Source organism: Oratosquilla oratoria, chromosome 1, assembly GCF_046742065.1.
Source record: "Oratosquilla oratoria isolate Oo_2021 chromosome 1, ASM4674206v1, whole genome shotgun sequence".
NCBI classification, from domain to species: Eukaryota; Metazoa; Arthropoda; class Malacostraca; order Stomatopoda; family Squillidae; genus Oratosquilla; species Oratosquilla oratoria.
Window position 1 is genome coordinate 82,301,815 of NC_134777.1, and position 14,037 is coordinate 82,315,851.

Here is a 14,037-nt window from a genome sequence, read left to right on the forward strand (position 1 = left end):
GCTCTCCCTTAATGTTCACTTCCAGTCTACTGCCACTTTCACCCCTTGTACATCTCATCACCTTACTTTTACCCACATTTATCTTTAGCTTTCTTCTATCACATACTCTGCCAAACTCTGCCACCAGCTTCCTCAATCCCTCCTCTGACCCTGCCACAAGCGCAGTGTCGTCTGCAAACAACAGCTGGCTCACCTCCCACTTTTCTCCATTTTCTTTAACCATCTCCAATCCCTGACCCACTACCCTAGCATTCACCTCTCGCACCACCCCATCCATGTATAAGTTGAACAGCCAGGGCGACATAACGCATCCTTGACGAAGTCCCACCTTTACTTCAAACCACTCACTCTCTCCATTTCTAATCCTGACACAAGCTCTACTACTCTCATAAAAACTCTTGACAGCTCCCAAAAGCTTTCCTCCTATCCCATAAATCTGCATAACCTCCCACAGTGCCTTTCTGTCTACCCTATCATAAGCCTTTTCCAGATCCATAAAAGCCCAAAAAACATCCTTCCCCTTTCCTATAGCTTTCTCACATATCTGTCTTACCACAAAGATCTGATCTACACAACCTCTACCTGTCCTAAAACCACACTGTTCCTCACCAATTACTCCTTCTGTTCCTCTCCTAATCCTCTCAATTAAGATCCTCCCATAAGCCTTCCCTACTACACTTAACAGGCTAATCCCTCTGAAACTACTACATTCACACTTGTCCCCTTTTCCCTTGTAAAGAGGAACTATGCAGGCACTTCTCCAGTCCTCCGGTACTCTACCCTCTCTCCAGCAAACATTAAATAACCTCACCAACCAGTCCACCATCACTGAACCTCCCATTTTCAGACATTCTGCATGGCATCCATCCAGACCAGGTGCCTTACCTGCTTTCATCATCTTTACAACTGCCTTCACCTCATCCTTCCCTATTTCTCCTCCATTCTCCTCACTCATCACTCTCATTTTCTTCGCATTTCCCACTGCAGCTATCTTTCCTTCCCTATCCTCCTTCACATATTTTTGCTATTGTGTTTATAAGGGAAACCAGTCTATAGTTAGTTGGATTTTCTTTGTTCCCTCCTTTATATATTGGTACCATATTTGCATTTTTACAGTCCTGTTACTTTTCCTTCTTTGAGTGAGTAATTATTTTGTATATTTTGTCCATCAACTCATCTATGGATTCCTTTAACATCAGATTTGCAATTCTATCCAGACCGTGTGATTTTCTGACTATCAAGGTTTTTTTTATTTGGTCTCTGATTTCCTTCTGTGTCACAGTTATTTCCTACTATGGGGAGTATCTTTCTCTATATCCTCCCAGTTTTGTGAACTTTTGATTGTAAATACTGTTTTGAAATGTTTGTTCATAATTTCAGCCATTTCTACATCTTTATATTAATAATTCCCTTGGCATAGTCTTACTATTTCTTATTTGTTTTTTAGTTTACCATTTACATACCTGTAAAATAGTTTAGGTTGTTCTTTGTGTTTCTCTATTACCGTATGTCTCTTTCATAGTTTCTCTTGTCATCTCTGGGTATTTTTACATAATCATTTCTTAGTTTGATATATGTTTGCCGTCTATTTTTTTAATCTTTTCCAAGCTTTGTCTCTTCTATCTTTAGCCTCACTACATTTTTTGTTGTACTAGCACTTTATGTATACCCTTTCTTGCTTCTGTTTTGGTACATATTTGTTTATTCCTTCATTGTAAATTTCTTTTAGTATATTCCATTTCTCTTCCATCTTTGTTTCTTCATTTGAGAGGTTTTCCCAATTTGCATTTTGAAAGAATTTTCTGAGATTCATTTGTGAATATAGATTTGAAATATTTGTTCATAATTTCAGCCATTTCTACATCTTGTATGTATTCCACATTTCCTTGACACAGTTTAATTATTTCCAAGTTCATTTTTTAATTTACCATTTACATATCTGTAGAATAATGTAGGTTGATCCTTATGTCTTTCATAGTTTATTTTTTCTTCCTGGCATATTTTTAAATATTCATTTCTTAGTTTGATATATATTTGCCACTTATCTATTTTTTATTTTATTTTTTTAATCTTTTACAAGCTTTGTCTCTTCTATCATTTGCCTCACTACATTTTTTGTTTTACCAGTATTTAATGTACACCTTTTCCTGCATTTGTTTTGGCATGTATTTATCCACTCCTTCTAGTTCATGTTTTTGTTGTTGTTGTTGTTACCATCAATATTATGTTATAGATTATTGATGTTGTGTGTCCTGTATGTGTTGTAGGTTGCTGTATAGGGGTTGAAGTACTGGTGAAGAAGGAATAGGATCAGGGTCAGAAGGAGGAAGAGGAGTGTTTTGGGAGTAGGGTGGGGATTAAGGTGATGGCAAAGGTGGGGTGTGGGTAAGGTTACAGACTGAGGGTGGGATGGTGGGAGTAAAGTTATGGGTGGGGAAATAGAACAGGTCCAAGTCTTAATATTGTTTTATATCAGCAAGTGGTGTGCAAGTGAAGTGAACTTAGGTTTTGCATGAGTTGCATTGAACTGAGCTCTTTGTCAGCTCGAGGTGATTGGTTTGGAGCATGTTTGATATTTGTATTTTGTGGTGGGCCCAGACTTGCTCTGTTCACCTCTGGCTAATAGTAGGAGAAAAGGGATGATCACTGGAGAATCATCCCTCTGTGCAAAAAAAAAATGTGAAGGTGCATTATTGTAAAAATGGTTGTGGTACTCAACCAGGTAACCAAAGTTGCTCCCACTGATCAGTGCCAACTGTGTGAGAGCTGGTAACAGGGATATTTTTTGGCCAGTTGGCCCCCAACTCTTAGGGTCCCATGATAAAGAAACCCAAAAGAGTTCTTCTCCCTCACAAAGAAGGTAATCAGCCAAGACATGCACCCATCCCTCCCTCCACACCCATTTGTTTCCCTTTTAGAAATATTTTTGTGGATAAATGGCTAATCCCTGGATCAGAAGCAATACAATAAGTTTCAGCATATCTACAGCAAGGCCCAACAACTGAAACTGGCTTACTCCCCACTGCTTCATTTACATGGCAACCCTCCCTCCACATCCCCTCATAAGTAAATAGAAAAATGAGAAATCCCTTCAAGCTTTGTCAGTTTATTATCCATTCACAACTATTCTCCACTTACACCTGTCTCCTGCCCTCTCCTTCTCCTATTCAACAGTCATTTCCCTTTCACCCAAGGCCCCCCTTCACCCCATCCATACATCCAAAATTAAAAAGTTGAGATGCTTTGGGAGTAATGATGGTGATGGATTGGACAAGGGCTTGAAGGGTGGGAGGCTGGAGGATGTGGAGTTGTATGTGGTGGTGAATGGAGGCATGGCATTGGAGGTAAATACAGAGTAAAAGAAGTAAGTGGGAGTGAGAGATATTGAAAATAGCTATTTGGGGATGAATGCAGGTAGAACATTGTATGAAGGAACAATTGTGCCCACAACACATTATGGACCACACTTAAAATTTAAGGGGAAGCAAAATGGAATAGCCTGGACATATTTGGGATGGAGTGTTAGAGAAGTACAGTAGGTATGAGAATGGACAGAGTAAGAAATGTGGATGTTAGGCAGAGAACAACAATGGAAAGAGAGTTTTTATATGTGGTAGATCAAAGAGTGCTGAGGTATTCAGACATGGGAAGAATGAGTGAAAATAGACTTGCAAAAAGAATTTGGAAAGCAGAAATGGATGGAAAGAACTTGAGAGTAAGACCAAGAATGAGTTGGATGGATGGAGTAAAGGAGCCATGGCATGCAAGAAGAATGTCTTTTGAGCAAGGAAGAGAGAATGCAAAAGAGTAAATGGATGAAGGAATGATGTGGCCAGGAGGGATATTTTTTGTGTCTATTCTGTAAATTTTGTGTGGATAAGGATGGGGGAGAAGGGTTATTATAGGATGGAAATGATGTGGGTAAACCATCTCTGGCTGTTGGGCCTTGCTGTGGAGGCATTGTGTCTTGCTACATTACATTTAACCCAAGTAGTGTGGAGAGGGTCAGAGATGACCCTTGATCCATGTACTAAGATGGGAGGGGCAATGAGTTGGTTATAATCAGGCATGGGGTGGATTAATGTATTGATTAAGCCAGCCTCCTTGTAAAGGAGAAGGCCCTTTGGTGTGTATGAATGTATACTAGCTGTTGCATTTCCCATCTATATGCCTTATAGAGCTGTTTTCCCACAGAAAGAAAACTAAGTTTCCCAGTGTTGAAATACTTGGATAAAATATAAAGTTGAACCAGATCTATATACATTAAGGAGTGTATATTGATGTATGTTACCATTGGGAGACTCCTAAAATATAGATGAAATGTTTAGCCAACTTAGAACCTTTTGACTTCAAGCTTGGTTGTGCTCCATCTTCTATTTACAAATTTTAATTCTTTGTACTTGATATTTTGTTATTGGATATTTACAGATACAGAAAATGGTGGAGCAAAAGGTCGACGGGCTTCCATGACAGCAACACTTGGCCTCGTTGTACATGCAGCAGGTACTCTCCTTTTTCTCATAGCTCTCAGTCTGCTCAGCCTCAGCAGTGTATATAATCATTGTATTGCATATGAAAATACTTGGCTGTGTTCTTGCACTTTTTTTTGTTTGTTTCCTAGTTTTTATGAAACCCCTCAGTATTATTAGATATTTTATGTTTTTTGTTTTGGTAAATTATAATTTCATCTAGCTAGGAGCCAGATTCAGGATTTTTTATTTATGTGAACCCTCTATGAAGGTGTAACTCTTAGCTGAAAGATGTCAATCAATTTTAGTGAGAACAAGATTTTTAATGTAACCACTGTTTCTAGAGGTTAATCCTGTTACTGGAAAAAAAGCCTGTCTAACCACATACCAAGGTCTTTTTCCCACCTATAAGGGAGATAGCCCAGTCAAAAGGCACCCACTCCCACCCATTTCACTCCCACCCATTCTACTCCTATCCACCACCCTATCCTCCCTCTCATCTTTGTTCCTCGTGGATGAATGGTCATCCCTGTATCCCACTCACTCCCCTGGGTCAGAAGCAATACAGCGATGTTGTGTCATAATACTCGCATTATGAAAAATAAAGTCACTGCTCTATCGCTCGTTCTCTTTCACCCGTGAATTTTGATAACCATAGAAAATATGATGAAGCCAGTTTACAGAGTATGGGGGTCACGCAGGTATGACTACAACAAATACAGTTGAACCTCGAAAGCCTGGACCCTCGTATGACCGGTCGAAATGAACAAAGGGCGGACTTTTCAAGCAAAGTTCCCTATTTGTCCGGTAGGTGGCAGCGACAGCCGGACACGTGTACTCAAACCCGGCCCAGTCAAGCCGCCACCAGGGCTGCCGTTTCGTAGAATTTTGTACCAAAACGTAGTAAAATAGCGGCATGTGGCAACTATACAAGGACATGAGGAAATTTTTTCTACATATCAGTGGGCTGTTAAAACATCCAAAAACTCAAACTTTTGTTTAAAAATCATAGAACTAGTTATCAAATAATAAATGGTACATCAAAATATGACTTTTATTGGTATTTGTGTTACTTACAAAATATTATACCCCAAAAGATACGTTTTTACCATGTAGAAAAAAATTCTACTCTAAAGTTTCAGCTTTCTTTAAGTGATAAAAAAAAAGAAATTATATCTTACTGAATATGTTAGGGCATGGGGGCCTTATATACATTCAAGAATAAAAAAACTAGAACCAACATTTTGTCAAAGTTTGACAGGTATATCTTGCTATGAAAGTCTGCACACGCCCGAGAAAAATGTATACCTCGGTATGGCAACACTCCCATTCTACACAGCAGTGTAGAAAACGCGGCAACCCTGGCAGCCACCACTGTCCCGCTTGCATACCTTCCGATATTCACAGTGTACATAATAAAAAATACAGTACAGTACACTGTATATACAGTACATTTACATGCCTGTATTACAATTATTATTATAGAATTACAGTCGAACCTCGAAAGCCCGGACTAATTGGGGGGAAGGGTGGTCCGGTCATTGAAAATATCGCCCTAACACCCGTAGATTTTCATAGCGGTATATGTATAGGTAATGTATGATATGGCATAGAAACACATAATAATAATAATCTAACACTGTAATAATAACAATACTGTAATAATAATGCTATAATACTGATAATTCTGTAATAATAACTGTAATACAGGCATGTAAATGTACTGAATATACAGTGTACTGTACTGTATTTTTATTACGTACACTAAATATCGAAAGGTATGCATGCGGGACAGTGGTGGCGGCCAGGGTTGCCGCGTTTTCTACACTGCCGTGTAGAATGGGAGTGTTGCCATACCGAGGCATACATTTTTCTCGGGCGTATGCAGACTTTCATAGCAAGATATACTTGTCAAATGCCCTAACATATTCAGTAAGATATAAAAATTATTTTTATTATATTATCGCTAAAAGAAAGCTGAAACTTTAGAGTAGAATTTTTTCTACACGGTAAAAACGTATCTTTTGGGGTATAATATTTTATAAGTAACACAATTACCAATAAAAGTCATATTTTGATGTACCATTTATTATTTGATAACTAGTTCTATGATTTTTAAACAAAACTTTGAGTTTTTGAATGTTTTTAACAGCCCACTGATATGTAGAAAAAATTTCCTCATGTCCTTGTGCAGTTGCCACATGCCGCTATTTTACTAAGTTTTGGTACAAAATTCTACGAAACGGCAGCCCTGGTGGCAGCTTGACTGGGACGGGTTTGAGTACACGTGTACGGCTGTCGCTGCCACCTACCGGACAAATAGGGAACTTTGCTTGAAAAGTCCGCCCTTTGTTCATTTCGACCGGTCATACGAGGGTCCGGGCATTCGGGGTCCGGGCTTTCGAGGTTCGACTGTATTAGTATTATACTATTATTATTACAGTATTGTTATTATTACAGTGTTAGAGTATTATTCTTATGTGTTTCTATGCCATATCATACATTACCTATACGTATACCGCTATTAAAATCTTCGGGTGTTAGGGCGATATTTTCGATGACCAGACTTTTGGCATGACCGGACCACCCTTCCCCCCAATTAGTCCGGGCTTTCGAGGTTCGACTGTATAATCAAGACACCGATGTTGGCATCCTCGCATACCCACTTGCTCCTCATGACGCTTATGTAGGCGTCACCGTATGAAAGGGGTTAAGACTTATTTCCAACTCTCTGCTCTCCTCTCTCCTTCCCACACAGAGTGGAACATATAAGCAAAATTGAGAGAATACAATGGGCAGCAACCAGACTGGTCCCCAGCCTGGCAGATAAACCTTATGAAGAGAGACTAAAAGCACTGGGTCTGCCAACTTTGAAAGGTTGAAAAGGAAGAGGTGATATGATTACAGTATTCAGGTCACTAAAGGAGGTAGATTGCATTGACAGAAGAGATCTCTTGATTAAAGATAGGAAGATCCTAAAAGGTTGTGGGTGCAAATTTAGAAAGACCCCATGTCTAAAGGATGTGAAGAAATAGTTTTCTATACAGAATCATAAATGCGTTGATTAGCTTAGAAGGTGATATAGCCCAAGCTCAAACAATACACAAGTTCAAATCTACGTACATATACGAACGGCTTTTTCCCCCCTTGCAAGGGAGGTAGCCAAAGTCAAAGGCATAAATCCATTCCCACCCATTTCATCCCCACATACTCTACTCCCATTCACCACCCCTCCCTCCCTCTTTTCTTGACCCCAAATGGATGATGGGTCATCCCTGCATCTCACCCACTGCCCTAGGCTCAGAAGCAATGTAGCAAGGCACAGTACATCCAGAGCAAAGCCCCTTCATTTAATAGGCGACCCCCCCTTCTCCGTCGCCTTGTGCAGAAAAAGAGAAGATGGGGAGAAATCCCTTTGGACTATGTCAAAATATCATTCACACAATATCGAAACACGGACTGGAATGGATGTCTAAAGTGAGCTCTGAAATGCAGTGCTTTTTCAATAAATTTTGAGGAAACACCTAGCTTATTTATTTACCTAGTTGTATGTTGCGGGAAGGGGAGCTACGCTTGTATCTCGCAGTGTCTAGTTTGCTCTTAAACTCGTGAATAGTTTTTGCGTACACTTTTTCATTGTCCAGTTTGTTCCAAGTGTCTACCACTCTATTTGGAAAACTGTTTTTCTTCATATCTCTTCTGTAGCTATGTTTTTTTATTTTCTGTCCATGTCCTCTTGTGCTTCTCTTGTCCCAGTTTAACAAGTCCTTTCTATCAAGTATTTCTGTGCCTTTCATGATTCTGTAGATGGTCAGTAGGTCACCTCTCTCTCTTCTTTGCTCCAATTTAGCCAATCTCTCCTCATATGACAAGTTTGCAAATGCAGGTGCCATTTTTGTAGCTGCTCTCTGGATCCTTTCTATTTTCTTTATATTCTTTTTGGTACTGGGTGACCACAGTGTCGCCGCATATTCTAGTCTATGCCTTATCAGTGTGACCAATATTTTTTTAAGTATTTCTTCGTCCAAATATGTAAATGCCACTTTTATTGATCTTAGCAAGTTGTAGGATTCTCCGACAATTTTGTTTATCTGTTTATCATAGGACAAGTCATTTGAGATAATTACACCCAAATCTTTTTCAGATCTCTCCTTCTTTACCTCCTTGGTTCCAATTTTATATTGTCCTGATATTCTATTTTTGCTTTTTCCAAACTCCATTATGCTACACTTGTTAATATTGAAGTCCACTTCCCATTTCTGACTCCAGTTCCATACCTTATTCAGGTCTTCCTGCAGTGATTCACAATCCTTTTCAGTTTTTACTTTCCTTAACAGTTTGGCGTTGTCTGCAAAGAAGCTCATGTAACATTTCACATCATCATCCATGTCATTCACATAAATAGCAAACATTATTGGAGCCAATACAGATCCTTGCGGTATTCCACTGATCACCTCTTTCAACTAATCAAGAAGTCCTCCATCCATTTTAGTAGGTTCCCTTGTATCCCTCCTATATGTTCCAGTTTTTTAAAATAATTTTTTGTGTGGTACTTCGTCAAAAGCTTTTTGTAAGTCCAGGAAGGCACAATCAGCCCATCCATTCCTTTCTGGCACTATGTCTATTAATCTTGAGTAGAAACATTTCAAGTTTGTGGTACATGATCTTCCATGTCTGAACCCAAATTGTCTTGGTTTTATTATCTTATTATCTTCCAGGTGTTTTACCCATCTATTCTTGATGATTTTCTCACAAATTTTGGCTATAGTGCTTGTTAGTGAGACTGGCCTGTAGTTAGTTGGTTCTTCCTTGTTTCCTCCTTTATATATTGGTACAATGTTAGCATTTTTCCAGTCTTTTGGTATTTTTCCTTCTTTAAGTGAGCAACTTATTATGTTATGTATTTTGTCCATTAGTTCTTCATTGCATTCTTTGAATCCAATTTGCAATGCCATCCAGGCCATGTGATTTCCTGACGTCAAGGTTTGATAGATGTTTCAATATTTCTTTTTGTGTTATTGTTATCTCGCAAAGAGGAGAGCAGATGTGAAATGGGGTAAGAGTATAACAGAAAATTTTGAAAGTAATAAAAAGATGTTTTGGAAAGAAATTAAAAGAGGAAGAGGAGGCGAATTAAGTAGAGAAGAAAAGGTAAAAGGTGCAGATGGAGAGTTGATAATGGAAGAGAAGGCAGTAAGGGGAAGATGGGTAGAATATTTTTGGGAGTTGCTTAATGTGAAGGAGGATAAGGAGGGAAAGATAGATGCAGTGGGAAATGCTAAGAAAATAACAGTGATGAGTGAGGGAAATGGAGGAGAAATAAGGAAGGATGAAGTAAAGGAAGTTGTTAAGATGATGAAAGCAGGTAAGACACCTGGTCTGGATGGATGCCATGAAGAATGTGTAAAAAAAAAAGGAGGTTCAGTGATGGTGGACTGACTGTTGAGGTTATTTGATATTTGCTGGAGAGAGGGTAGAGTGCCAGAGGACTGGAGGAGTGCCTGTATAGTTCCACTTTACAAGAGAAAAGGGGACAAGTGTGAGTGTAGTAGTTTCAGAGGGATTACCTTTTTAAGCATAGTTGGGAAGGCTTATGGGAGGATCTTGATTGAGGGGATTAGGAGAGGAACAGAGGGAGTAATTGGTGAGGAACAGTGGATTTAGGATGGGTAGAGGTTGTGTAGATCAGATTTTTGTGGTAAGACAGATATGTGAGAGAGCTATAGGAAAGGGGAAGGATGTTTTTTTGGGCTTTTATGGATCTAGAAAAGGCTTACGACAGGGTAGACAGGAAGGCACTGTGGGAGGTTTTGCGGATATACAGGATAGGAGGAAAGCTTTTGGGAGCTGTCAAGAGTTTTTACGAGAGTAGTAGAGCCTGTGTCAGGATTAGAAATGGAGAGAGTGAGTGGTTCGAGGTAAAGGTGGGACTTCGTCAGGGATGTGTTATGTCGCCCTATCTGTTCAACTTGTACATGGATGGGGTGGTGCGAGAGGTAAATGCAAGGGTGGTGGGTCAGGGGTTGGAGATGGTTAAAGAAAATGGAGAAAAGTGGGAGGTGAGCCAGTTGTTGTTTGCTGACGGCACTGTGCTTGTGACAGGATCGGAGGAGGGATTGAGGAAGTTGGTGACAGAGTTTGGGAGAGTGTGTGAAAGAAGAAAGCTGAAGATAAATGTGGGTAAAAGTAAGGTGATGAGATGTACAAGGAGTGAAAGTGGCAGCAGATTGGAAGTGAGCATTAAGGTAGAGCGACTGGAGGAAGTGGATGGTTTTAGATACTTGGGTGCAAATGTGGCAGGAAAAGGTGGAGTGAAGGTGGATGTAGAATGTAGATTGAAAGAAGCGAGTAAATGCCTTGGTGGATTAAAAAGTGTAATGAGGAATAGACATCTGGGAATGGATGCTAAGAGGAGGTTATATGAAGGAGTGATTGTGCCAACGGCACTGTATGGAGCAGAAACATGGAACATAAGAGAGGAAGAGAGAAGGAGTTTGAATGTGTTTGAGATGGGGTGTCTGAGAAGTATGATGGGGGTTACTAGGCTAGATAGAGTGAGAAATGAGGAGGTGAGGAGGAGAACAGGGGTGGAAAAGGATTTGGGAGATAGGGTTGATGAAAGAGTATTAGGATGGTTTGGACACATGGAAAGAATGAGTGAAAAAAGACTAGTAAGAAAGGTATGGAAGGCAGAAGTGGAGGGAGTGAACATGAGGGGACGTCCTAGGATGAGATGAATGGATGGGGTGAAGGGGGCTTTGGGGAAGAGGGGAATGTCTATTGAGGAAGGACGGGAGAGGACAGAAGACAGGGGTGAATGGAGAATGGTTGTATATGGATGGTGTTGTGATGCATGAGGTGGAATGGGTGGGGGGATGGGGGGTGAGGCAGTATGTGTGAGCAAAATTTGATGCAGCCCGAAGGGATTTCTCCCAATCTTCTTTTTGCATGGGGGGACGGAAAGTGGGGGTCGCCGATTTAATGAAGCGGGCTTGCTGTGGATGTGCTGTGACTTGCAACACTGCCTCTGACCCAGGGCAGTGGACAGGGTGCAGGGATGACCCGTCATCCAGGAGGTGCTAAGATGAGAGGGAGGGTGGAGGGGAGTGGAGTGTATTCAGGGATGGAATGGGTGGGAATGATTTTATGCCTTTTTCTTTTTGGTTACCTCCCTTGTAAGGGGGAAAAAGCCTTGGTATATGTATGATTTATGTATGTTATCTCGCTCATGGGGGGAGATCGCCTTTCATTATCTTTGTCCCAATATTGTGCTTTCTCGTGAAGACAGATTTGAAGTGATTATTCTTGACTTCGGCCATTTCTAATTCTTCTGTGTATTCTATATTCCCTTGGTGTATTTTCACCATTTCATGTTTGTTTTTAAGTTTACTATTCACGTATCGATAGAATAGCTTGGGTTGCTCTTTGCATTTATCTATAATATCCTTTTCATGGTTCCTTTTTTCCTCTCCTCACTTTAACCTACTCATTTCTATAGTTTATGTAAACTTGCCATTTTCCAGGTTTTTAATCTTTTCTCCATCTTTTCCAAGCTGTGTCCCTTCTTATGTGATAGGGACTATGTTTATCAAGTGACTGAAATGATAAAATAAAGTAAATTCACTCAGTGAATCACACAAACTGGAAAACAGTGAAGAAGAAAGACAAAAATATAGTGAACTAATGAAGAGAAGACTGGATGTAAGCTGAGTGGAATCACCGTTAGGAGTTATATTGAAAAAGACTTACATCATTGAAACACCAAGAATAAACCAAAGGTTAGATAACACTGCTTTTTCTGGGTTTGCAAAAGAAAGTAGAATACTAGATAAAGGTTTAGAATGGGAGAGAGAATGGATAGAAATATCCTAAGAAATCAGAAGATTATAGAATTAATAAATAAAATTATAGATCTGAAAGCTGAATACAGGGCAATGTATAAAGAAATGAGTCAGTTAAAACTTCAAAATGCTGAAACCAACAGAGCTTAATGATCTAAAAAAGGAATTAATAATAGTCAAAAATGAGAATGAAAGAATGAAAAATGAACAAATACAAGCAGTGACCAAGAAAGTGGGAGAAACAATAAGAGACAGATCTCCAAGAAATAAAAAATCAATGGAAAGTGGAACAAGAAAATAAAAGATAGCTTTTAAAGAAATAGTACAGCATTAAGTGGAAGAGAATGCTAAAGAAACTGATTAAAGTAATTAAGGACAATGAGAATTGGGTCCAAGACTCAGTGGATAAAAAAATGTGCATAGTAGTTTATGGTATTAAAGAAGAACATAGTGTAGCTAGGTACCTAAGAGAAAAAGAGGAGAAAGAAATTGCAAAAGAAATTCTAAAAGAGATACCAGAGGAAGGGCAAGAAATAGACAAAAAAAATAGAAGTACACAGAATGGGACTGTCCACGAAAGAAAAAAATAGACCACTAAAAATTAAACTAAGGTCTCAAATGGTAGTGGAAGAAGTACTATCTAAAACAGCAAAGTTGGCAAAAAAAATTACAAAGATGTATGGATAAAAAAAGAAAGGAGTGATGAAGAAAAAGAAGGAAACGACACTAAGAATTGAAGCAAAAAAAAAAAAAAAAGAAAGACTGAAATTTTTTTTTTTTTGGAGAGTACAGGACCTGAGGCTGAGAAAATGGTATATCAAAAAAAGGAAATATAGAAAACAAAAAAGGTGAAAGGAAAAAATAAGAATTATGTACATTAACATAGATGGCATGATTTTAGGATTAAATGAATTAAATGACTATATGGAAGAAGAGAAACCGGATATAATGGGAATTGTAGAGGCGAAATCAAAAGGCCCACTACCACCTAATGCTGTTGGACAAGGTTTATATAATTATTGGATAAAAAATGAAAAGGAGAAACGGTGCAGGAGTCATGTATGCAACAATTGTTTTATGGATTGAGCATCAGCGGCATACATTGTATGCCGCAATTTAGAAAATTTGCCAAATCTGTGGTAATGACCAAGTAGCCCTATCCATTGGCTATAAAAGGCACCTAATTTTTTTATTGACAAAACTGGCAACCCTGGCAGCAATTTTTCAGGGGTAACTTGGGGTATAAAATCAGCCTTTAGGATGTAATTTAGGCAATTCTGGTGTACAAAACGAAGTATGAGGAGGTGAAGTTGTACTTTGACAGTTAGGAAGGTGCTATTTAGTATGTATTCAGATATATAGAACTGGCAATTTTCCACTGCCAATTTTTGTAATAAATGCGTAATACAAAATGTGGCCAGGCAATGATGGTGTGATGGATGCTTAATAAAACATCTACCAAAACAATGAAAAACACCGCAATCACCTATCCTCCATGAAATTATAAAAAATAAGATACTGAAAAATCAATTTACCACATAAAATGATAAAAATTTGCCAAAAAACAAGAAAAACTATAAACCCGTTTTCTGTAAGTGTCAGACTGTCATAGGTGACTGCACATTAACTTGAAACATCATAAATGTCAAATTCCATCACTCTGAAATTCTAACGAAGTTTCCCTGAAAAAATATGACCTCGTTCAACCCATGCGAGGAGTGAAAGAA

General features: G+C 39.0%; 1 protein-coding gene across 3 annotated transcripts in view; it reads left to right on the forward strand.

Moving 5' to 3' along the window:
- Positions 1 to 14,037, forward strand: part of Zip102B (Zinc/iron regulated transporter-related protein 102B) — a 570,902-nt gene that overhangs the window by 159,430 nt on the left and 397,435 nt on the right. For all 3 annotated transcript variants that reach the window (XM_076173514.1, XM_076173608.1, XM_076173425.1), the window contains one exon: positions 4,429 to 4,503. In XM_076173514.1, the coding sequence (XP_076029629.1) occupies positions 4,429 to 4,503 (75 nt within the window). The remainder of the gene's footprint in view (positions 1 to 4,428; positions 4,504 to 14,037) is intronic.